At 38.8% G+C, this 23341-nt stretch overlaps 1 protein-coding gene and 1 long non-coding RNA gene across 8 annotated transcripts in view; one reads left to right on the top strand and one right to left on the bottom strand.

The window, feature by feature from the left end:
• Window positions 1-3460, bottom strand: part of MAGI2 (membrane associated guanylate kinase, WW and PDZ domain containing 2) — a 1346145-nt gene extending 1342685 nt beyond the window's left edge. For 6 of the 7 annotated variants that reach the window (XM_082691818.1, XM_082691817.1, XM_082691819.1 and 3 more), the window contains exon 1: window positions 2675-3460. In XM_082691818.1, coding sequence (XP_082547944.1) covers window positions 2675-2975 — 301 coding nt within the window. In that variant the 5' untranslated portion in view covers window positions 2976-3460. The remainder of the gene's footprint in view (window positions 1-2674) is intronic. The other variant, XM_082691821.1, reaches the window with a different exon arrangement.
• Window positions 3461-4463: 1003 nt separating this feature from the next.
• LOC309844732 lies at window positions 4464-21028 on the top strand. The gene is made up of 5 exons (XR_014300849.1): window positions 4464-4577; window positions 4963-5007; window positions 7976-8165; window positions 12721-18627; window positions 20643-21028. It is a non-coding gene; the product is annotated as an uncharacterized lncRNA (long non-coding RNA).
• Window positions 21029-23341: the final 2313 nt, after the last annotated feature.

Below are 23341 nucleotides of genomic sequence, written 5' to 3'. Positions count from 1 at the left end.
AGTCATCATATTTAGAAGAATATACAAGAAGATTATACTTTCCATGAAAGTCAAGGGAGCATTTTTTTCTTTTTTGATCAATAATGACTCAGGATATGAATCAGGTTCCTGAAGGGGCTCTGCGAACATCATTACAAGCATCAGTCATCAATGACCAAGTGAAGCCCAGAACTGAGAATTAAAAGAGAAAGAAAAGAGATTTTTCCCCCTAAATATACCACTTTATATTTGCATATTTCGTGAGTTCTAAAATCAGTAATCTTTCAGACAATATTATACAGAAGTTGGGTGATCAGAGACTACCTTGGATCAAATCATTGCAAGATTTAAATGACATCTAGTCCAGGCCCCATCTTAAATAGGAATCATGACATCTCGTCAGGTCTGCCTCTTTATAATAAAGACTCCACATGATGGAGAGCTCATGAATTCACAATATAGCCCACAGATTTTGTAAAGTTATGTTAGAAAAGCTCATCTTCTTCTGTTTTAGAAAGTTCATCTTCTTAATGTAGACAAAGATGTTTCATCCTTTAAAAATTTCTATAAATTTATCTCAGTTTTGCCCTATGAAAATCATCACAGGATAGTCAAAATTCCTTTTATTACCTGACAGCTTTTCTGTATTTAATGATAGCTTTCATACCTCACTTTTCCAAGATAAGTCTTACTATTGGATTTTAAGAAATACATCTATAATACCGACTAATCTTCCTTTCTTTCTTTTATGAACACATGCTTGCTCCCAGAGTTACAGTTTGCCAGGGTCCATCTCAAAATGTAGTGCTCAGAAAGAATGCAACATTAAATTGTGGTCATCACTGCAAATTACACTAAGACAATCATCTCCTTCATTAGGATACTATCATTAGTCCAATTTAACAACACATTAACTCTTGCTGCCACTTACCACTACAAATACCTAGCTTCTGCCAATAAAAGCATGGTCATTAATTGTGTGGTAGATTTCCTGGACTCAAAAGCAGAACCTTACATTTGTAATTACTGCTGTAAGATAATATCATGACATTAAATAAGTTAACATGAATCCCTATATTTGAGCCTCGGGTATGGTTCCTTGAAAAATGCCAGATACTCTACTTGCCTTCCTACCTAACTTAAAAATCTTCAGTTCCATACAGCATTGAGCTAGGTTAACTGCAAATCAATGTTTACCTTAGCTTATCTCAAGTCATCAGCTATTAATACTCAAGAATCCCCAGTGAAAATGTTTTCTTGTATGGCAATTTACATTTATGAAATTTTGCCCGAGACTTTTCACTTGTTTACTTTTTAAGCTGGTTTCATAGAGAAGAACATCTCCCTAAGAGTGTTTCTTGATAGTTGGTCATGCAGTAAGCTTAAGTGGTCGTTCAAAATTCAGACAGTGGCCTGCTCACTTTCATTTTCGAGGCAGGACAAACGTGTAAAGTCATCAAGAAGCCTTTAGTAGGGTATGAACTTGCACATATACACAAACACCACACATGGAAGGTGCCTTTGAACTTCAGAACATACACAAATCACACGAGGAAAAAAAGATACGCTACTTTATTCTGGTTAAAGTTGTCCTCTTTCCCAGAAACTTTTATCTCCCTCTGCCCTCCTTCAGGACCTATTTTCCCTTCAGCAAAAACACAGTTAATTAGAGTTCTGCAAGATTCCCGTGTCCCTAAGTCCCCATGACAGCCTTCAAGTGAGGCTCATCTAAGCCAGGTTGGAGCTGAGGGAGCCTGAGCCAGTAACCAACTGGCTTTTCCATCCAGCTCCTCCTCAGAAACACATCCCTCAAATCGGAAGGCAAAAGAGAGTCCAACCACAGAGAACCTCCACTCAACAAGGGCAACCCCTGAGGAGAGAACATTCGGGTAACCACTCCTCTCCTCCCGACCCCCAACCCGAGAATCCGCTCCTAGCGCCGCGCCTTCTCGAGCCTTCTCGCGCCGGCCAACTCGGGGTGAGCGCCCGGGTTAGTCAGTGCGCACGTGACGCGCGGTGCCCACATGACACGACCGAGGGCGGGGGAGGGGGGGACAGAGGAGCGAGGCAGGGAAAAAGTTAAGGAAGACCCGTCAAAGCGCCCAAAGCAATTTGTCCCTTCCCTTCTTCGTCAACTAGTGGCTCCGGGTGGGATCCTTAGGGGCTGGCTGCGGACCAAGGCGTCTCCGGTCCAGCTCCCAAAAAGGGGGACGTAGTTCTCCGCTCGCCCCGCCACCCTAGGTTCCTCCCCGCCCTGCTGGTGATGCCGCTGCACCCTCAAGTTGTTCCTTCCTCCCCTTTTTCTCCCTCCCTCTCTCCTTCCTTCCTCCCTGCCTTCTTTCCTTCCTTCCCTAAAAGCTCTTCATCCACTGCGGGCTAAGCCACTGACGCACATTCAATTTGCCCCGGGAGCTCGCCCGCACCTCTGAGGTCACACAAGGCCAGACACCTTCCAAACTGGAAGGTGTAACTGCGCAGACAAAGTTGCACGCCACACCGCAAGCTGCCCCCTCCCTTCCATTTAGCACCCCCGTTCGGATCCCCTGCAAAGCTCACTTGCCCTGCCGGTACTCTCTCGACCTCACCCACCGTCGCGCCACACACCCCCTTCCACACGCGAGCCCACCCTTCCGCGGCTCTACGCTTCGAGCGGTCCAGCCGCCTGGCAGGGCACCCAGCAAGCCGCGGCGCTCACCTTGTTTGACACACTTGAGTCGGAGGGGGTCCTTGCAGTGTTTGATCACGGCCAGCACGTCCCTGATGGTGAGCCCCGCCACGGGGGTCTCGTTCACTTCCAGCAGCAGCTCCTCCGACACCAACTTGCTGCCGCTCTCATAGGCCACCTTGCCGGGCTTCACCTCCCCCAGGTAGGGGAACTGTCCGTTCTCGGCGCCCCCCTTCAGTTCAAAGCCCAGCTGGCCCTCCGGGTTCCTGCCAATGACACTCTCATGGACTTTGCTAGTCCAGTGGCTTTTCTTTTTCAAGCTTTTGGACATGGCAGTGGGGTGAGTCGCCTCAGCTCCTGAGGGGTTCCTTTCGGGTAGGGGAGTTGGTGGTGAGAGAATGAGGATGGAGGAACAAGGGGGCCAAGAGGTGAGAAGAGCAGACTTTGCCTCCCTCCCCCTTCTGTTCGGTGCTTTCCCTCTTCTTTGGATGGAGTGTGGATGATGAAGGGGGAGGATGAGAGGGACGGCTGGGCAGAGGTAGGAGAGCTTGGGTGAGGTTGTGCTGTCCCTTGAATGACACTCAAGGCTGTGGCCCCGCAGCAGAGGAGAGCTGTGGTGGTGGCGGCGGCGGCGGCGGCGGCGGCAGCCTGAGCGAGCGGTAGCCGAGCTGGTGAGCGAGTGGGGTGGGGGTGGGGAAGGAGGGTAGGGATGCCGGGGGCCACTCCTGCGTGGTGCGAGTGGGAGCGCGCGCGCGCCTGGGTGTGTGTTGTTAGCTGATATCCATGGTAGCTGCAGTGGCAGCGGCAGGGTCCGTGTGTGTGTGTGAGAGTGTGTACTAGTTGTACTGTACTGGCAGGAGGGGAGGAGGCAGAGGAGGAGGGAGCAAGCCGGAGGGGGAGGAGGGCCGCGCGCGCGCGCCGGGTGGGGAGCCGGTTCGCCACTGTCTCCGCTCCCTCCCTCCGCAGCTTGACCCGGTAGTGAAGGCAGAGAGAGAGGCAGGCTGGGTCCGCCTGGCAGCCTACGAGAAGAGGCGGGAGCGGGAAAGGAGGGGAGCCGAGGCCCGGCGTGGGGAGGCCGGCAGGAAGGGCTTCGAGCCCTGTGCGGACCTTTTTTCAGCCTCTGAGCGGCCGCGCGGCGCGCTAGCCTCCTGCGCTGTGAGAAACGCCCGGACTTCCTCAGGACTAGGGCTCGGCGGGAGCAGAAAGAGCGAGACCTGGACTTGGCGGCGCGCCCCCGTCCTGGGAGCTTCGGCGGGAGCGCTGCGAGTGCCCAGGCGCGGGACCCTGCAGCGGGAAAGCCGAGCTGGTGGGACCCCGTGGACCTGCGGGGGAGGCCTGGGCGCGAGGCGCCGGGTGGAGGCGGAGGAGTTCTCTGTTGAGAGAGGCTTTGTCTCCTCACGTTTTCAGTCAAACTCGTCGCAGAGTTCTTAGAATTCCCCCCCTCGGAGGAGCGGAAAGTTAGGGAAGTGCAGGCTGGTTACCCAGACAGCGAGGAGGCAGAGCATCACTTTGCGGGGTGCGGGCCCAGCCCGCGCGTCGGGCGGGGATGGGAACTTGGCGGCGGGCCGGAGTAGTCTGGTGAAAACGGATTCCAGGGACGCAGGGGAAGGGGCTTCACTTTTCCAGGTTAAGAGACGCGGAGCGGAAGGGGCCGTAGCGTGGGGCCTCCTGTGGGAAATGGGCTCTTTTCCCCGGGAACTGCGGCGGAGACGGCTGGGGCACGTCCTCGCCCGGGAAAGCGTCAGACTCGGGCTTGTACCTTAGGAAGAAACCTTGACTTTACCTGGCGTGACCACTTCGTGCTCCAGAGAAAGAAAAAGCGGCTCTCGGAGCGAGCTTGAACACCGCGGCAGAACCCGGGGTGGAACTCAGCTCGCAGGCCCAGCACCACCAGGCTCCTTTCCCTTCACCAAGTTTGCAGCCAGGAGTAGAGGTGAGGACAGGGGCGCCAAGATGCAGGAGGGCTGCTGATTTTCACTCAAACGCTAATTTTGTGTAAGATGTTAGGAGTGACTTCAAATTCCTGTAAGTGGTAAATGAATTTCATTTGCTTTTTTCCCAAATGATACGTTTGAGAAAGAAAGAAAAAAAAAAGTCGCACACCCACTCTTCTCTTTAAAGCAAAGCTTGAAAAGCACTGAGCAGTTAAGACTTTCGATGTCTGAGATGAAGAGAGTGTGGGAGGCAAGAACAGAAACGTGTAGCCCACCCAAACAGAAAGACCAGATTTGAATTCAGGCTCTGTTGCTTATCAAGAGTGTGCTTCTGAGTTAATTGCTTGACCTTTCTGACCCTCAGTGTCCTTATTTGTTCTATAGGGTTAAAAGTTCTAATTTGATGGGACTGTGATGAGGATGAATCAGGTAAGGAACATCAAAGTACTTGCTTGGCGCAGGTGGGTAGGTGCTCAAAATAGTAATTTCCTTCCTCTTTCCTCTCAAGTATAACTCACTATTTGGGGACGAGGGGGATCAAATTTAGTCAGAACTGGAAGAAATCTTAAACATGAATTATTTAAACGTCTCTTTTTTTCCCTTGAGAAGATGGATTCCCCAGTGAGTTGGTTCACGCTAATAAGGATTATTGAGTGAGCCAGGGGCAGTGCCAGGATCTGAAACCAGAGCTGAAGGCAGTGCCCGGGAAGGGGCAAGATTGTTTGGAACATAACCCAGTCTCACCCAAACAAGTTGGGCTTTAGCATTATGAGATACAGACCTACATGGAAATTAAAAATAAGAACTGAATATATATTTTTCACACCAATTATTAACATGTATGGGTAAATGCTAATATTTACCAAATTCTAACCATGTGCCAGATGTACTACAGGCTTTACATTTGTTTCTCCCAGCATCTTAATAAAGTAGGTATTATTATCCCCTCTTACAGATAAGGAGACTGAGGCATACAAAGATTAACTTTTGCAAGGCTGCAAATTTAATCAGTGCTGAAACTGATATTCAAACCCAGTGTTTTGGCTTCAGACCTGGTCTCATTAACTGCATTGTACTCTCTTCATGCACTTAACCACGTGTCATACCTGCAATCTGTACAGTGTCCCCAGAGGTTAGAACTGCATTTTATTGTAGGGATAATTAGGGGGAAAAATTGGAGTAGGAGTTTGAGGTAAAAGCATTTTCCCCTCAAGAACTCAGAAGGGTCATTGAGTTCTGTGCCCACAATTGAGTGCTTCTCAGCTCCTGATTCATCTTCATTGCCCTGAATTGTGATATTTAGAGCTGGAACCTGCAAACATTGCTTTGTTCTCAATTGGTCCAATGTTAGGACTTGTCAGTAGAAGCTGCTGAAGGGACACTGCGTAAAACTTCTTGGTACCAGTGTTTTCTTCTTACTCATATGGTGTGGTCAGTGAGTGGCTTTCTGGCCAGTGATGTGCAAGATACAAGTGTTTGACTACCTATGGTATCTTTGGCTGGTTCCCTAGTGTGTGACTTTCCAATAAGTCTTACCCAGTGGGTGGATTCCTAGGAAGTTTCACTGGCACCCCAGCTGGGTTACCAGCCCAGTCTGTGACACCTCAATGAATATCATTTGTAATCTCTTGGACCACAACCACGTTATCTCCAATAGGTTCTGTCTCCCTGGCTTAGTAGTATAGAGGACAGGGATGGGGAGAATGGTTCTTCCAGTTTATTTCCCTAAGTTACTGGGTATTTTCCTACAGCCTCAGAGGTGTTGGCTGCTCCCTAAACCACTACTCCTGTATTTGTTAGTGATCTCCTATCTTAGTAGTCACTCCCCTTTTACTAGTTAATAATTCTAGGGACACTCTGTGTCAGTTATTCTGTTATTTCTGGCTCCTGCCTGGATCTTGATTGCTGTAGGTGTAAAGCAATCATAGAGAACCATCTGCAGTCTTAGAAATTGGGATCCTGCCTCTAACTATACAACTTGAACTAAATCACTTAACCTCTCAGAACTTGTTCCCTCATCTGTAAAAAGAAGGTGATAATGTATATGACAAGGTTGTGTTAGCATCATGTAAAATTTGAATGCATTTTAAACACATGAAAAAAATTTATATGTATTCTGAGGACTTGTTAGGTTGTTTCCTGGGATTGAAAAAAACAGCATTTTCTGTCAGATCTGTTGTCATCAAATAAATATATTATTGGTTGATTAGATGACTTTGCTAACTTTTCACAGATGAAAGCATATAATTGTGAGTCCCAAGTTGTTCAAGTTTCCAGTGCTGTGAAAAATATGATTGAAATTACAATCATTTTAAAATGCTAGATTCAGACTAATTTGATTACTTTCTATTCTGGTATCCTTCACATTTGCTTCATTTCTTCTTGCCTCCTTTACCCTTTCTGGGTTTGATGCCTGTGTCAAGAAAGAATTATTTCATTGATGAGCACTCTGTGCAGAATATGGCACTAGATTTTGCATGCTACTGAAAAAAATAGTTTAGGAATCTTAAAAACTGAAGGAAGAAAAGCATTCTTAACACTTTTCACATTCTCTGGCACATTGTAAATGCTCAGCAGAATTTTACCTAATGACAGATATGTCCAAAGTAAGTGTACAGAATTCATTTATTGACTACCACCTTATTATGAATTGTTATCTTTAGTACTAAATGATTATCTTTTTTTTTTCTTTAAGATTTTATTTATTTATTTGACAGAGATCACAAGTAGGCAGAGAGACAGGCAGAGTGTGAGGGAAGAAGCAGGCTCCCCTCTGAGCAGAGAGCCGGAAGCAGGGCTTGATCCCAGGTCCCAGAGATCATGACCTGAGCTGAAGGCAGAGGCTTTAACCCACTGAGCCACCCAGGAGCCCCAAATGATTATCTCTTTACACTCATAGTGATTTCTTAAGGAAATGGAATGCAGAAGAGCACATACTGATGAAGAAAAGACAAAATATGCTTAGCAGTGAGGCTGAGGTTAAAAAAAGAAGTCAGATTCTTCAAGAGCTTGGGACAGGGTCTGAGAGGTGATATTGGTCATGATAGTGACAGTGGAGGATAAACTTGACCCACTCCATATTGTGTGTCTGTGGCCATCCCTATTATTAAACCTCCTTTCACTTCTGCTTCATTATTCACACACAAAAATGCTAATCCATATTTATAAGGTAGATTTATTTAGCATAATACTGAGCTTCTCAGACTTTTCTATCAAAATATCTCCAACAATGATATACTCACCCACCCCCAGCCAAGAATAATCTTATTTTTTAAGAGTAATCTTATTTCAAGTCTCCAGTTCTTATCTAAAAATTCATATGCGTTTTCTACTCTGTAGTCAGTTCATATTTATATGGATATAAAATGTGATTTTTCTCCCAAACTTTGCCTAAAAGATGTTCCAGGAGGATTTTCTATGTTTATCTGCTGGTTTCTGCTGACTCCATGGGTATCTAAGCTTAAGTACAGTGATTGGATATACAAGCCCCAAGTCCTGGGGAGAGAATTTGGGCTACAAAGTTGGATGTGGGGACACTGAAACCTTGCCTCTTCACTCTTCAGCTTTACCCCTGCACTGTGCTAAAGGTGAGAAGAGAAAAACACTGAACTCCATTTTACAAAATGTGTTAGGCAGAGAAGATAGGAAAGATCAATGAAAAAAAAAGACTGTATTGCAAGGAGAGAATTGAATGTTGAGAAATCAGGCTTCTTGAAGTTAGTGAGGGGTAAGTTTAGGGGCTGAGATGGCTCCATACACTTGCACAGAATTGCATATTTCATTTGGTATCTTACCAAATCACATTGTAGTGCTAATTCTCTTTAACTGAAAGCCTCAAATATTTTGATGACTAGAGCTTTTAGATTTATATTAATTGAATTTACATGGGAGGGCCAAAACTGTTTCATTTTAGTCTAAAGTTAATGTTCATGATTATGCTTCTGCATTTGGTAGAACCATCTTACTATGTTTTAGTATTGGTTATAGTATTGGGATGGAATATATGGTCCAAAGTCTCCACAGCTTGAACTTCCTCTTAAATGGCACTGTCAATTAGTCACTCAGCCCTGCATAAAAGATCTGGGGACAGGCAAAATGTGACTAGTTAAGTCTACAAGGGTATTAGATTATTTTAGTCAGCAGAAAGTTCTGAATGATGTGCCTTTGGTCCTTTCGCACCTTTTTGTGTGAAGTTCCTGGACCATACAGGATATACCAAGGCAGGGAAGAGAACTGCAAAAATATTTAAATAATTTCTTTACTTAAACTACAATGTTCACAATGTGTGGAGCAATTTGACCAGCTCAATAAAAGGAAGCATGAAAATATTTTTTGTTGTTGCTCTGTGACTTTAAAGTCATTGCAATATTTTTTGTAAAGGAAAATGGCTACATTAGTAAGAACACTTCATACTTTTGCTACCTATTCAACATATGCACAGAACACAATAGGCTAATATTGTATTTGGATCTGGAATGTATACTTTTTATGCAGTGCTATGCAGGTATACTTAAATATCAATATCTGAATTTATCTTTCTTTTTTACTGTTTTACTTTTTACTTACTCTGTACCTGTCAGTCTTTTATCATCAGCTTGCATTCTACTAAACTCAAAAAGTTATTTTCATACCTATTATACTTTTAGGCCCTTCATACCAGATTTTTTTAAACACCTCAGAAATTCAGGTACTTCAGTTTCATGCCATCAAGTAGCAGTGTGTGCCCCCCCTTTTTCTTATTTGAGTGAGTAGTTCAATTGCTGTCACTCTCTACTTTGTGATTCTAAATCTTTTAAAACCATCTTGCCATTTTTTTCACGTATTCATCCTTATAGAAAACTCTATAAAACACTCTTATTTTTCTAAGTGCATTTTTTCCATATTATTATTCCTGCTCTTTACCGAATGGACATCTCAATTTATTCTTTTTTTTTCTCTATAGATCTCTGTAGATATGTCTTCAGTTTCCCATCAATTCCCATCATAAATTTTTTTAAATAAACTTAAAATATCCTACATGTATTTTTAATATGACATCTACTGTCCAAGTTCTAATCTTTTCTATTTTTTATCATTTTTGCTGTTAATTTAAAATAATAACAGTTTCCATTGCAAAGAATAAGCACAAAGGCATAGTATTATTATGAACTCAGTTTTGTCAGTAGTGAACACTCTCTAGGTCTAAGGAAAATGATGGAAATAAAGTCAACATATTCTATTTTGAAATAGTTAGGAATCGTCAGATGTGTTTTCTAGTCTTTGGAAAAACATATTTCAGAAAATTCAAAGAAAACTTAATATGTTTCCTCAGCCAGACTGCTGAGAAGAAAAAATGCTGATGAACAATTGGAGGCAATGAGAATGTAATGCTAATCACGCTAATTCTAACAATTTTGAAGCCTCTCCAAACACTGCTCTGTGTGGCATAGTTTGCGTTTAACCATTTTGAATGTCATGTATGTTTTTCAGAATATAATGAATACTAGTGATCTTATCCTGTCCTTTTGCCCTACCACAGATGCATATATATATATCTTCCAAATATTATATATCATTTCATGTAACTTATAGATTCACTGAAGCCCAATCTTTTGCTTGAATATGGAATTCTTTGAAAGTGCAGCCTAAATAAATCTCTTCTGTAGTTTTTTATTTATATTTAATCAGCTGAAAGTAATCTTATCTACTGAATTCCTATGAAATGCAACCTGATCCTTTTCATGACATTTCTTTCTGCCGTCTATTTTAACATTAGATTTATCTCAGCTTCACTTCTAAGCCATAACTTCTTTGAAAGCATAGCTTATGTTTGTATCCCTGACAGAGGTTCAGTGAATAAAGGAGAATACAGTACTAGGGGAAAAAAAAAAAAAAACCCTCACTACAATGAATATCTATTACTTACTATGAAAATATATCTATTAAGCAAAGAATCAACTGATGCTAGAAAAGTAAACCCAAAATTTAAGTGTATTTCAAAAGATCAAGGACAGCAAGAAGTTTAAGAAGCTGTTATTGTTTTGAGATAGCTGTCTCCCATTTTGGCAATTGAGAATATTTTAAAAGTAAAAGAGGGCATTTAAATTTCTTTAAGGGAAAATTGTAGTTTAAGATGGGTCATAGAATAATTGGAAATCACTTAATTCTCTTAGACCGTCTTAATCTTCCAATTTACCTCAATTAAATTGTAGGGCAATAAAAGAGTTTGGAGGTTTGGCAAGCCATTGTCTGTAATCTCTGAAAAAAAACAGACAGTAGGGGAGTCTGTAGAAGATGGTTAAAAAGCAAAGTTATCCTGTGCTTTGCAAGAGAAGGATGTACTCCACAAACAATGGACCACAAAAATTAGGACATCAAGAGAAAGCAGTGATAACATGAAGCTAGCATAGCTTCATAAAGAAGGAAAATGCACATTTTTGTTTATAAAGCATGAGTTATTTGTTGTTAGCTAAATCATTAAGCATTAGTGCCATCACTTCTTTTCTGATATCAGCAATGAATACTCAAAGCCCTCGTCTCCATCATCAGTATAATATCTTCAAGTGATTTCAGTTTGCAAATGCTCTACATTCTCCACATCTATCTTTACCAGAACTGCACAAAACAGGCCTGTTACTTACCTCTCATAAATGGTCTCAATGGCCCATATGCTCACTTATTTGATCAGTTCCCACTGTTGCCTCATGTTGATTTTGTGGAATGGCTTCTGATCCTTTCAAAGCATCTAGGCTTTTTTTTTGAGTAATTCACTGACCCTAAAGCTGTCAGATATTTTAAGACCACTGTCACAATTTTAATATTGTAAATGTATGATGCAAATTTAATCAACATCTCTTTAATTCAAAATATAATTTGTGTACATAAAATTATACTATGAAAAAGTAAATATAAAAAAGCATACATTTAAAAATTTTATACAAATGTTTAATGAATTTCAGACTGTATTTTTTAAAGACAATTACAAATATTTTACCTACAGTTAATATTTGTGACATTGGTCTATTAGTAGTAATGTATGGTCTGGATTTAAATGAATTCCATCTAGTTTTGAGTCTTAATGAAAGGATTTGCATATACTAAAGGCTTTTAGGGTATAATGACTACCAGTTCAATAAAATTTAAAAATTTTGAGAACATATTTTTATTACAATATAATTATGCATTCTACTTTAGGCCATTTTAATATTTTTATTTCTATTGTTAACAATAGATAGGAGAACTTGATAGGAGATCTAGATAGGACAACTAGATATCTTGATAGGAGAACTAGAAATATGGAAGTAATCTTTCATTTAGTAGCAAGAGTTTTGGTTTTTTTCCTAAATCAGAGTTGAAGAAGTAAATGGTCCTAGGCACTTGGTAATTTGATTGGGTGACTGTAAAAGTTCAGGGACGCATTCAGATGTATGCAGACGACAGGAAGAATGAACATTTCATTTTCCTCTTAAATTCCCTGAAATATTTTAAAGGATGTCAGTTTATATGTAAACATTCCCTGAAGCTCCTACTTTAGCAGGAAGCTAAATTTAAAAAGTTTATGTTTTCCCAATACAAATGGAGATTTACTTCCTAGCCCTATTTTCTGTAGACAAATGTTAAGTCTCCTCAAGGCTAGGAAGATTTGCCTATGATTCTAAGGGCTAGAAACACCTTTTCTGGTCTCCAAAATGCTTACTATGTTTTGTCATATTATTTAATGATTTTGCATTAGAGATGTATCCTTTTGAATAATAAAATTCAAGTATCTCTGAAGGGGTTTCTTCTACTTTAGTCATTCATTGGGCTACTAGTGGACAAAATGTGTTTCTGTGTTACAGGATAAAAGGATGATTGCCAGCCAACAAATCCCTAGAGTCAGTACTGCATTTTATGTTGCTTAGCAATTTCCATGATTTTCTGAGTCTAGTTTACAAATAAAGACATTAGAAATCAAGGGCAGGTAGGTATGTTATAGGAAGTTGTGCAGTTGGTATTTATTCTGTGTTTCTAATCTCTCTATGTTGATTTTAAATATGCTGACTTTAAAACAAAGGAAATGGCAGGGTAATAGGTGGTGTGATAGGGTGGAGATAATTTAGTTGGATGGCATAGAAAGGTGTTTACTAGGAAATAATTCTTATTTATTTTTTTGGTTTCTTAAAGGCTTATTTAATTAATTTGAGAGAAAGAGAGAAGTATAAGAAGGGGCAGAAGGAAAGAATCTCAAGCAGACTTCTCTTTGAGTGCAGAGCAATCCCATGACCTGGAAATCTTGACGAGAGCTAAAATCAAGGATCAGACGCTTAACCAACTTAACCTACTGAGCCATGGAGGTAGCCCTCCTAGGAGATACTTTTAGGCCAGGACTTGGATGAGGTAAAGCATCCAGCTGTGATAAAATCTGTGGGAAGGAATTTTCAGACAGAAAAAAGAAGTATCTAGGACCTAAAGTAGTAAGGAACATGACATTTCAGAGACTGGGTAATTTTCATTTATATTATTTTATGCATTTGATTTTACTGTCCCTTAGGTTAGTCTTTGTAAAGTCTTCCACAAATTGGATCTTGCTTGAAGTTTAATTCTCCCCTGATCCTTTCTCAACTATGCTCCATGCTAGTCCGTGCCTCTGTGACTTTGTTTAAGCTGTTTCTTCTGTTTAATAGCCTCTCATTCATTTGTTCTTATATCTTAAATTGTGACTCAAGCATTCCCTCTTTTAGGAAGCTTTCTCATTCTGATGAAGTCTTAGGTTTGGTGGGTGAGGTCAGGAGCCCACAACCAAGAAAGAATTCTTGAGACATCTTTGGTACAAAATGGTGTTTTATTAAAGCACAGGGACAGGAAAGAGCTGCTGCCCTGGGGGTTTTAAAGAGTGGTCCATTATATGCTTGCAAGTGGGTAGGGGGTCAGGGATGGCATAAGTGTCTAAGGAATTTTGGAAGCAAGGTTTCCAGGACCTTGAGGGGCTAGCTATTGTTGGGCAAAAGGTTATTCATTACTGGGAATAAAACCTTTGTTGTGAGACCATTTAGGGTGGGCCATATGCTTGAGAATGATTGTTAACACTATCTTGGAGAGTTTAGAGATAAAGGAAGTTTCTGAAGAATTGTTAAAGTAGACTTACAGGATCCTGGTTGGAGGTAGGGGTGATTGCCCTTTGCCCTAAGCAAAGTGCTAAGGTGAAGGCAGTTGAGTCCCTAGAGGAATGTCACTCTGCCTGTTTTAAGGGCTTGTCAGTGGGTAAAGAAATTTAATAATTTTTCTTCTGCCTCTGTTTCCCACACCAGTTCTCTCCTCCCCACCATCCATACAGTTACTCAGGTAACTTGATTGTGCAATTGAGACCTGGCTTTTGCATTTATTGATTTACAGGTCTGCTTTTATCACTAATGAGTTTCTTTAAGACCGAGAAATTTTTATAATTCATTGCCTGATATGATGGTCCACCATAGTAATGCTGTTATATAGTACATAATCCTGGTAGTATTTAGTAAACACTTAGTAAATAAGTCAATGGGGTTTCGTCTTCTTGATATAACTTAACTAACGTGACATTTGTCTCCCAAACAGTTTCCATACATAATTATTCTAGCTAACAGCCATAAACTAACTCTTCAATGTAGCTATTTTTCTATAGCCACTAGGATGTTTATCATTATTTTATTTCAAAACAACAAAAAATTTAAATTAAGTATAATCATTTATGTTTAATATAAACTGCACTTATAGAAATATTCTGAAAAGATTAATTTCTGATATGTAGTTTTCAATTCAGTTTTTTTGTTTAGCATATTTATAATAGATTTTCAGCCTACTTTTAAATATGTTGGCATTGAGAACTGGGTAATATTTAATGAAAATCATGATTTAATAGCATGTTTTATGTGGCTTGTTTGTTTCTTTTTAATTTAGAATGGTAGAGTTATATTTGAGATCTTCATTACATTTTATTCACCAGAACTCAATGTTCTTTCTTAACTTGGAACCTAAGGGCTTTTCCAGTTCCTAAGTGCCTGGCAGAAATAGAATAGCTGAGAACCTGGGAGGAGAAATTATGGGAGATATGGCAAGAGAGATAGAAAGAGGATATGGACATTTTGGCAGCGCCAAACTTTAAGAGATGACAGAGATACAGCATTAAAGTAACCATGCAGAACTGGAGATAACGTACTTGGAGCTTTCCCCACCCCAGGAGGCTTCCAGTATACTAACACTTGCTAAGTGTCTAAACAGGTGTCTAAGTGATTGGCTTATGTGGTAGGCTTTATCCTATTCAGGAGGAGGATTCCACCCTGTAAGTTCTCCTTTAAGTCCTTGAGGGTACAAAGGAAGGATACAAATTTACTCAATGAACTAAGCTAATGAATAAATGCATAAGCCTTTAATATCAGTCCCCTTATTTATTCGTCTTGAAAGTTTATATCAATATGTACTTCTAAATTCTTATTGCATCTAATAGGGTAGAATCTACTACTAATACTCTTGATTTTGATACTCAAATTATTTGCTTTGCCCTGTAGGAACTCCTTTAAGATGGTTTGCTTATCCTTTTGGCATGTGCTTTTGATTATTTGAACACTTTTTTGCTTCTTTATATAACAAAATATTCCAATTTCATCTTGCTCTCTCTCTTCCTGAGCTCTGGAATTTGCCTCCCCCACCCCCAAAAGGAACCATGTTCCTTTTAGTGGAAGATCGTATTTAGAAACCAAGATACATATTGGCTTATTTATTGTTACTGCTGGGCCATTATTTCTAAGCCCTTTCAGTGGACAGAGTTAGGAAATGTATATAGAGATATTTCAAGTGTGTTTATGTGTAATATATTAACTACACTTATATATATGAAAAATAATGTCATACTTATATTTCCAGTTAACATCACAAGTCCCTTTATGTTCCATAATAAGAGATAACTCAAATCACTGACTTACTATGAACAAAACACTAGCATTTTGGGGGTTTGTTTTTGGTTTGGTTTTTAAGATTTTACTTATTTGAAAGTGAGAAAGCACAAGTCAGGGGTAGGAAGGGCAGAGGGAGAGGGAGTAACAAACTCCCTACTGAGCCAGGAGCCTGATGCGGCTCTCAGTCCCAGGACCCCAGGATCATGACCTGAGCCAAAGGCAGACATTTAACCATCTGAGCCACCCAGGTGTCCCAAAACACTAGCAGTTTTGAAGGGACAGTATTTGTTATCTATATAAAGTGGGCCTGGAAAGTAATAATCTTGTTCTCATACAAAGCTCAATGAAATAGGTTTCATTAATATTTAAACATAATGTATATTAGAATCTTGGATATCAGAGGGAGGCATTATCTAGAATTGTGATCTAGATGTTATACAGTAGACTCTTCTAGTGTTGTTCTGGATCTGCATTAGAGTAGAAAATAAGATCAGGAGCAAAATCACAACATTGTTAACCACATGGAGAAAGCATATTTAGCATACATTACACCCAAAATCTTGAAATGGATGCATATTTGAGAAAAGTATAAACAAACAAGGAAGTATTACAGTGACACTGACATAGTGACACTACCTACCTGGGGAAAATACTATTGTTTTCTATTAGGATAAATACAGTGGCTATAGATACTAACCATTTCCCTTAGCAATAGCTTGACTATTATTTGACAACCAACACAAGTAACTTGTTGAGAGATTAAGAGGATAAGTTATGAATATCTAAACACTGAGGATTTGCATCATAAAGCCCTAGAACTACTATTCTAGTTCTAACAGAGTTCTCTTGCCAGCATGCCTTGGAGAACTTTTATCCAATGATCTGTGTCTCCCCTAGTAGGTTGAAAACCAGAGCTTCTCTACTCGCTTTACTAATCCCCAAAATTAATTCAATAGAAGACTATGCTTATTTTTACTAGTTCCTTTGCTTTATCTAGAAAAATAAAGTGTGAAAAATAGTTTGACAGCTTTAAATTTGTTTTATGTACTAAGTAAAACAAAGATTCCCACTTTAATACCACATCATATACACACTTGCTAAATATTGCATTGTAATAATTTAGGGACCTGAAAATAAAGCATATATATGTATATATTCATGTTGTAATATGTGCTCTTTTTACCTTCAGAATCATTTTTTAAAAAGGAATACCTGAGGGGCACATAGGTGGCTCATTCAGTTAAGTGTCTGACTCCTGATCTCAGCTCAGGTCTTAATCTCAGGGTCAGTAAGTTCAGGCCCCACGTTGTGCTCCACAGGTAGCAGGTAGCCTATTTAAAAAAAAAAAAAAAATGAAGACCCAAAGAAACTACCACTGTAATTTAAAAAAAAATTTTTTTGACCAGTGTTAGAAGGCAAAATTAATTAAAAATGGATAAGAAATTATTATGTGATATATACCATATATTTTGCATTCTATTTAATTATCAAAACAATTTATTTGCTAGAGCTGTTATCCCCATTTTATGGAAGAAGAAACTGAGATTACGTATTTTATTGAACTTGGTCACCTTCTTGCAACTAATACATTATGGATCTAGTATTTAAAGCCACATATGTTTGACCCTGTACTCTCTTGAGTGCATGATGTAAAGCTTTGAACTGTCCCTGGCTGAAAACAACTTTTGTTAAACTGATTCTTTGCTTCTTGATCTGTAAAGGAAGTATGTTGACCTATCTTAGTTTTTAATAAAGATCTCCATGTTTTTAATACACAATAATTAATGTTCTCTAATAGTTTTTTCTAGTCTATATTCATTATTGCAAAACAATTATGACTCAGTGATGTTTTGAACTTAATTTCAATTTTATTAATTAAAACACATCTGTATACATATGGAAAGTACCAGTTGTGACAATAGAATAGAGAACTCTATTTTGAAAAGTAATTTATAACTGAAAATTGGCCATAGATAAATTGTGAACATGGGGGCCACACATATGGGGGTAAAAGTTGGCCTAGAGTCTTTTTTTTCTTTCTTTTTCAAGACAGTTGTAGTCATTAAATGTTTTTGTTGAAGTATAATTAACATAAAGTGTTATATTCATTTCAGGTATACTATATAATGATTCAGCAATTCTGTACATTACTCAGTGCTTATCATCTTAAGTGTACTCTTAATCTGTCTTACCTATTTCATCTATCCCCCACATCCACCTCCCCTCTAGTAAGCACCAGTTTGTTCTTGTCATTTAAGAGTTTGATTTTTTTATTTGTTTGTAATTCAACAATTCTGTACATAGTGCTCATCACAATAAATGTACTCAATCCCCTTTATCTATTTCACCCATCCCCCAACCCACCTCTGGTAACTACCACTTTTTCCCTATATTTAGGAGTCTGGCTTTTTTTTTCCCCCCAGCCCTTGGGTGGGTGGGGGGGGTGTTCCTTTTTTCTTTGTTCATTTCTTTTTTTAATTCCACATATAAGTGAAATCATAAGTTTTGTCTTCCTCTATTGATATATTTCACTTAGCATTATATCCTCTAGGTCCATCTACCTTGCAAGATCTCACTTATATTTATGGCTGAGTGATGTTCCATTGTATATATATATACCACATCACCACATTTTCTTTATCCATTCATGTATGAATGGACAATTGGGTTGCTTCCATATTTTGGCTGTTGTAAATAATGCTGCAAAACATCAGAGTGCCTGGAATCATCTTAAATGTGCATTATCCAAAAGAACTGCTTAGTAAATAATAGGATCCCAGAAGAGAATCTATGAAGAGATGGACCTGCTGAGAACCAAATCACAGTGAATCGTTGGTGAGTGATGCCTACCAATGAATGGAGAGAGAAGTAAATGTTCTGAGGAATCATGCAAGGAACTGAAATACTCTGTGACGAAAAAACCAAGAGTCACTTTTGACACTTGTCAAGACAGACAGCAATGATGGCAGCTCACAAAAGTACCAGGAGGCAGTAGCTTTTTTGTGCCCTCGCCTCTCTATCCACCATCTCAAACCCTGGTGTGATCAGAAACAATGCAAGTTAGTAACTGAAGAGAGAAAGAAAGACAAGTTGGGAAAACAGAGGACTCTCTCTAAGCCGTACCGTGTGCTGCAGGCCTCCCTTCTGTTGCATGGCTGATTAGGTGAGTGCAGAAGCTTTAATTTTAAATGAAGCTTGTAGTTTTTACTATACTCTGGCTGTACCTATCACTTTCAGAATTGAAATAGTTTAAGTAACTAAAGTACCAGGGGGATTTTTATTATTTATGACAGCTATGGGACAGCAACCAAGATTTTATCCAGGAGAAGGAGAAGACTTACCCTATGGAGCACACTTTAATGGACATTTTGAGAGGAAAAGTTATGTAATGATTTCATTTGGCAATTCTGTTCCTTCAGAATATCATCATAGATTTATATATCCATGTACCATATATCAAAAAATACTCATTTATCTTTATATGTGCATGTGTCAGATAGAGCACATTGCCTTTTGCAGATTTTCTTGTTTTTTAAAAGTTCTTACTTGATTATTCTCTTAATTGCATTTGTATTCTTTCTAAATTTTTTAGTTATACACAAAGAAGGGTCAAGTTTTTATATGCAATATTCTATGTTTTTCTTTATAATTGAAGAAAATCATATTTTATCTGAATACCATGTACATATGATCTGTGACACCCCATCGTTTTTTCCTTGTGAATGTTTATAAAGTACAAATCATCTCAAATAAAAGGATCAGAATTAGATTTGAAAAAATGTATTCAATAAGATGTGTAACATGAGATAGAATTAATTCTAATTAAATTCATAGAGGATTTGAAATTAGATGTAAATCTGTAGTATCATATTACATTAAATATAAATTAGTATTTGATTTGCATTCAGAAAAATGTACTATGTTCACTTCTGAGAACCATTCAGACAGAACATGAGAACAGATATCCTATCTTTATTTTCTCTTCTCCCCTTGCAACTTAAATGTTATTGGAAAATCTGCCCTGCCTGATTACCAGTATTAAACACTGATTTTGAGAAATCTGGAGAAACTAAGATTCACATTTTAGTCAGAGATAGAATACAGTCAGAAGTAATTTTATAAGTGTCAAAAAATTTTTTAAGAGGTGACAATTTTAATATCTTAAAAGCTAACCTAACAAATACTGAATTTTAGATATTAAGGCTAGAAAAGATACATAAAACACAAGAGTTTCTTGAATAAATGTTCCACATTTAACTTAAAGAATTATTTAAGACTTAGTGTTCCACTATCAGTATGTGGACATTTACAGAAACCTTATTCGAAAATGATACGGGGGGTGCCTGGGTGGCTCAGTGGGTTAAGCTGCTGCCTTCGGCTCAGGTCATGATCCCAGGGTCCTGGGATCGAGTCCCGCATCGGGCTCTCTGCTCAGCGGGGAGCCTGCTTCCCTCTCTATCTCTCTGCCTGCCTCTCTGTCTACTTGTGATCTCTGTCTGTCAAATAAACAAATAAAATCTTTTAAAAAAATTATTTGTTAAAAAAAAAAAAAGAAAATGATACGGGTAGTTAACTTAGAAAATCTTTAAAATTTGGATTTAGGTCCTATGATTCAGAATTTAGATGTTGTTCAAAGGAGGTTTCTATTGGACCCTAAAACCACCATTTAATGAGGTGTATTGAAAAAGGAAGATTCTAGTATAAAAGGCTATTAATGTCCTATATGACTTCATTCTTACTACTATGATGTGGATAATAAAGTTTATAAAACATGTATTTATTATTATTTCATTATTAACCATGGCTATTCATAAAAAAATAAAACCCCAAAATGCAGCAAAAATTAATAGTTATTAATATTTAGTATTACCTTGAAAATTGAGACTCTTTGACAATACTGGTTGTGATTATATAGCATTCTGAATTCAGTGAATCCTTTGACAGTCCTAATTTTCTACCTAAGAGCTATTTTCCACTTCTCCCTTACTGACAGGACCCCTTTTTGTTCAGGTTGGCAGTGTTCCCAGATAAAATACTCACCTCAGACTCTGTTGCAGCCAAGGCTAGCAATGTAATAAAAGTGTAGGCAATGAGACACAAATATGTTTCTGCTAAGAGACTTCTGGTATTATTTTTGTTTTTCTAATACAAAAACTCTTTTTGTCCCTTTCTCTACAGCACAACTGAAGAGGCAGAAGCCATCTTGCCTCTATGATTAGACAAGCAGGAAGATAAAAGCTTCTCTGTGAGGATAATGGAACAAAGTGATAGAAGGGGCCTAGACTCCCTTCCTTTAGACTTCTTGTTATGTGAGGAAAATAAAATGCTATTATAAGTTTATGCCAGAGATGGGCTTCAGTTTCTTGCATATCAGTACATGAGAGTTCATATAATGTCCATTAATTGGCAAAAGGAATCCATTTTAAAGGATCAATCTGAGGGACTAACAGATACCTAACTACAATTAAATCTCAGAAAAATTATAGCTTTTTACCCCATTGTGTTTTTGAAATTGATCTCTCACAGTTTTTTATCAAACTATTAAATACATTTGAACATTGTTATTCATTGTTACAGTAAATCCTGTTATTTTCTAAGTGTATTATTGTGTGTGTGCCCAGATGTGTGTGTGTGTGTGTGTACATATACTCAAGGAGCCTGAAGGAACCATGATTTTACAGGGGCTCTCAATGCCCAAACTCATATCTCTATTTTTTTTTAATATTCTATTTATATTTTGAGTGGGGGAAGGGGCAGACAACAGAGGAGAGAGAGAATCTCAAGCAGATTCTACACTGAGGATGGAGCCCCACATGATCTGAGCTGAAAACAAGAGTCGGACATTTAACTTACTGAGCCACCCAGATTCCCCTAACCCATTCTTTAAACTTCTCCATTTAATATCCCTTAAGGAATACATCCTAATATAACCCATTAAAAATGATTTAATGATTTATCTGTCTTCTATCAGCTTATCATTGGAGGCTTCTGGGGTTGTGTGTTTGTTGACTCATTTACTTTATTTGAATACCTACTTTCTTGAGGGTTTTTATCATAAATGGATGCTGAATTTTGTCAAACACTTTTTCTATACTGAGAAAACCATGTGATTTTAATAATTTCATTGATGTGGTGTATCACACTGATTGATTTGTAGATGTTGAACCTTCTTCACATCCCTGGAATAAATCCCACTCAGTATGGCATTTGATCCTTTTAATGTATTGTTGGATTCAGTTTGCTAGTAATTCATTGAGGATTTTTGTGTCTATATTCATCAGTGATATTAGCCTGTAATTTTTTTGTGTGTGCGTCCTTGTCAGGTTTCAGTATCAGGGTAATGCTAGCTTCATGAAATGAGTTTGGAAATGTTCCCTCCTCTTTGATTTTTTTTGGAAGAGTTTAAGAAAGATTGGTATTAATTATTGTTTAAGTCTTCAGTAAGGGGGGGGGGGAGTCTTCCATGGATTCACCAGTGAAGCCATCTGGAATGGACTTTACTATGTTGAGAGTTTTTGACAACTTACTCAGTCTCCTAAAAATAATGTGATGTTCAGATGTTTTATTCATTAGTCAATCTAGGTAGGCTGCATATTTCTAGGAACTGATCCATATCTTATAGGCTGTTCAAATTGTTGGCTTATAATAGCTAAAGTTTTTCTATTTTTTTTTTTTTAAAGAAACACCTTTTAGTTTCACTAATGTATTGTCTGTTTAGTCTTTATTTTATTTATTTCTGCTCTGACTTTGTTATTTCCTTCTTTCTACTAAATCTGGCCTTAGTTCTTTTTCTAGTTTCTTGAGGTGTAAAGTTAGGTTGTTCAAGATTTTTCCTTTTAATATAGGTATTATTGCTGTGAACTTGCTCCCGTTTACTTTGACTGATGGTAAGATATCCTATCTAAGAGACATTTTTTAATAGAGCCAAACCATGTCTTTTTTTTTTTTTGAAAGTCATGTCTTTTTATCTGGCTCAGACTTCTTTGTCACTTAGCCACACTGAGTATTGAGAACAGTTATAAAGGATTCTGCATTCAGGTCCTATAGGATAGGGTGGAGGGGTTGTCCACACCAACAGGCAATTATTGGATACCCACCTAGGTATGCTACAACTCAACTCAGTTCTGACACTGTTTACCCAAAGACAGCATCAGATTCCACAGTTTAAAAGTTCAGTTTCACATGACTGCCCAGCCCTCCTTCAGATGCCAATCAGCTGTAGATAAGGTTCCAGTGACCCCTTCCTCAGATTCAAATGATTTGCTAGGATCACAGAACTCAGGCAAATAGTTTACTTACTAGATTACCATTTATTATAAAAGAATATAACTCATGGTTATATTTTCAAGATGAAAAAGATGCATAGGGCAAGCTTTGGGGAAAGGACCTCGAGCTTCCATGCCTTCTATGATGCACCACTCCCCCTGCATCTCTACATGTTCATCTACCCAGAAGCTCTGAATACTGATCTTGTGGGATTTTATGGAGACTTTTTTACATAGGCATTACTGATTAAATTATTGCCCACTGACATTTTTTTTTCAACCTCCAGTCCTCTCCTGCCCCTCATCAGAAGTCAGATGGGGATCAGGGTTAGGAATAAAGGTTTCAATCGTTTATTCATCTTTGTTCCCCAGAAAATAAGCTCCTATCAGTTGTTTTCCAGAAGTTACCTCATAAGCCCAGTCATGGAAAGGAACCTGTTATGAACAACAGTATATCCATTTCATTTTTATGGCTCTGAATCCATTTCAGAAGATGAGGACAAGAGACCAAATATTATAAGAAAGATGTTCCTATAGGTCTACTTGCTCAGGAAGGTTCATGGATTTGGGGACCTGTGAGTCAGGAAACAATGGATGAAGACAAAATATATA

This window comes from Mustela nivalis (genome assembly GCF_964662115.1).
Source record: "Mustela nivalis genome assembly, chromosome: 12".
Lineage (NCBI taxonomy): Eukaryota > Metazoa > Chordata > Mammalia > Carnivora > Mustelidae > Mustela > Mustela nivalis.
The sequence above is the reverse complement of the archived record's forward strand: the minus strand, read 5'-3'. Positions and strand labels throughout refer to the sequence as shown.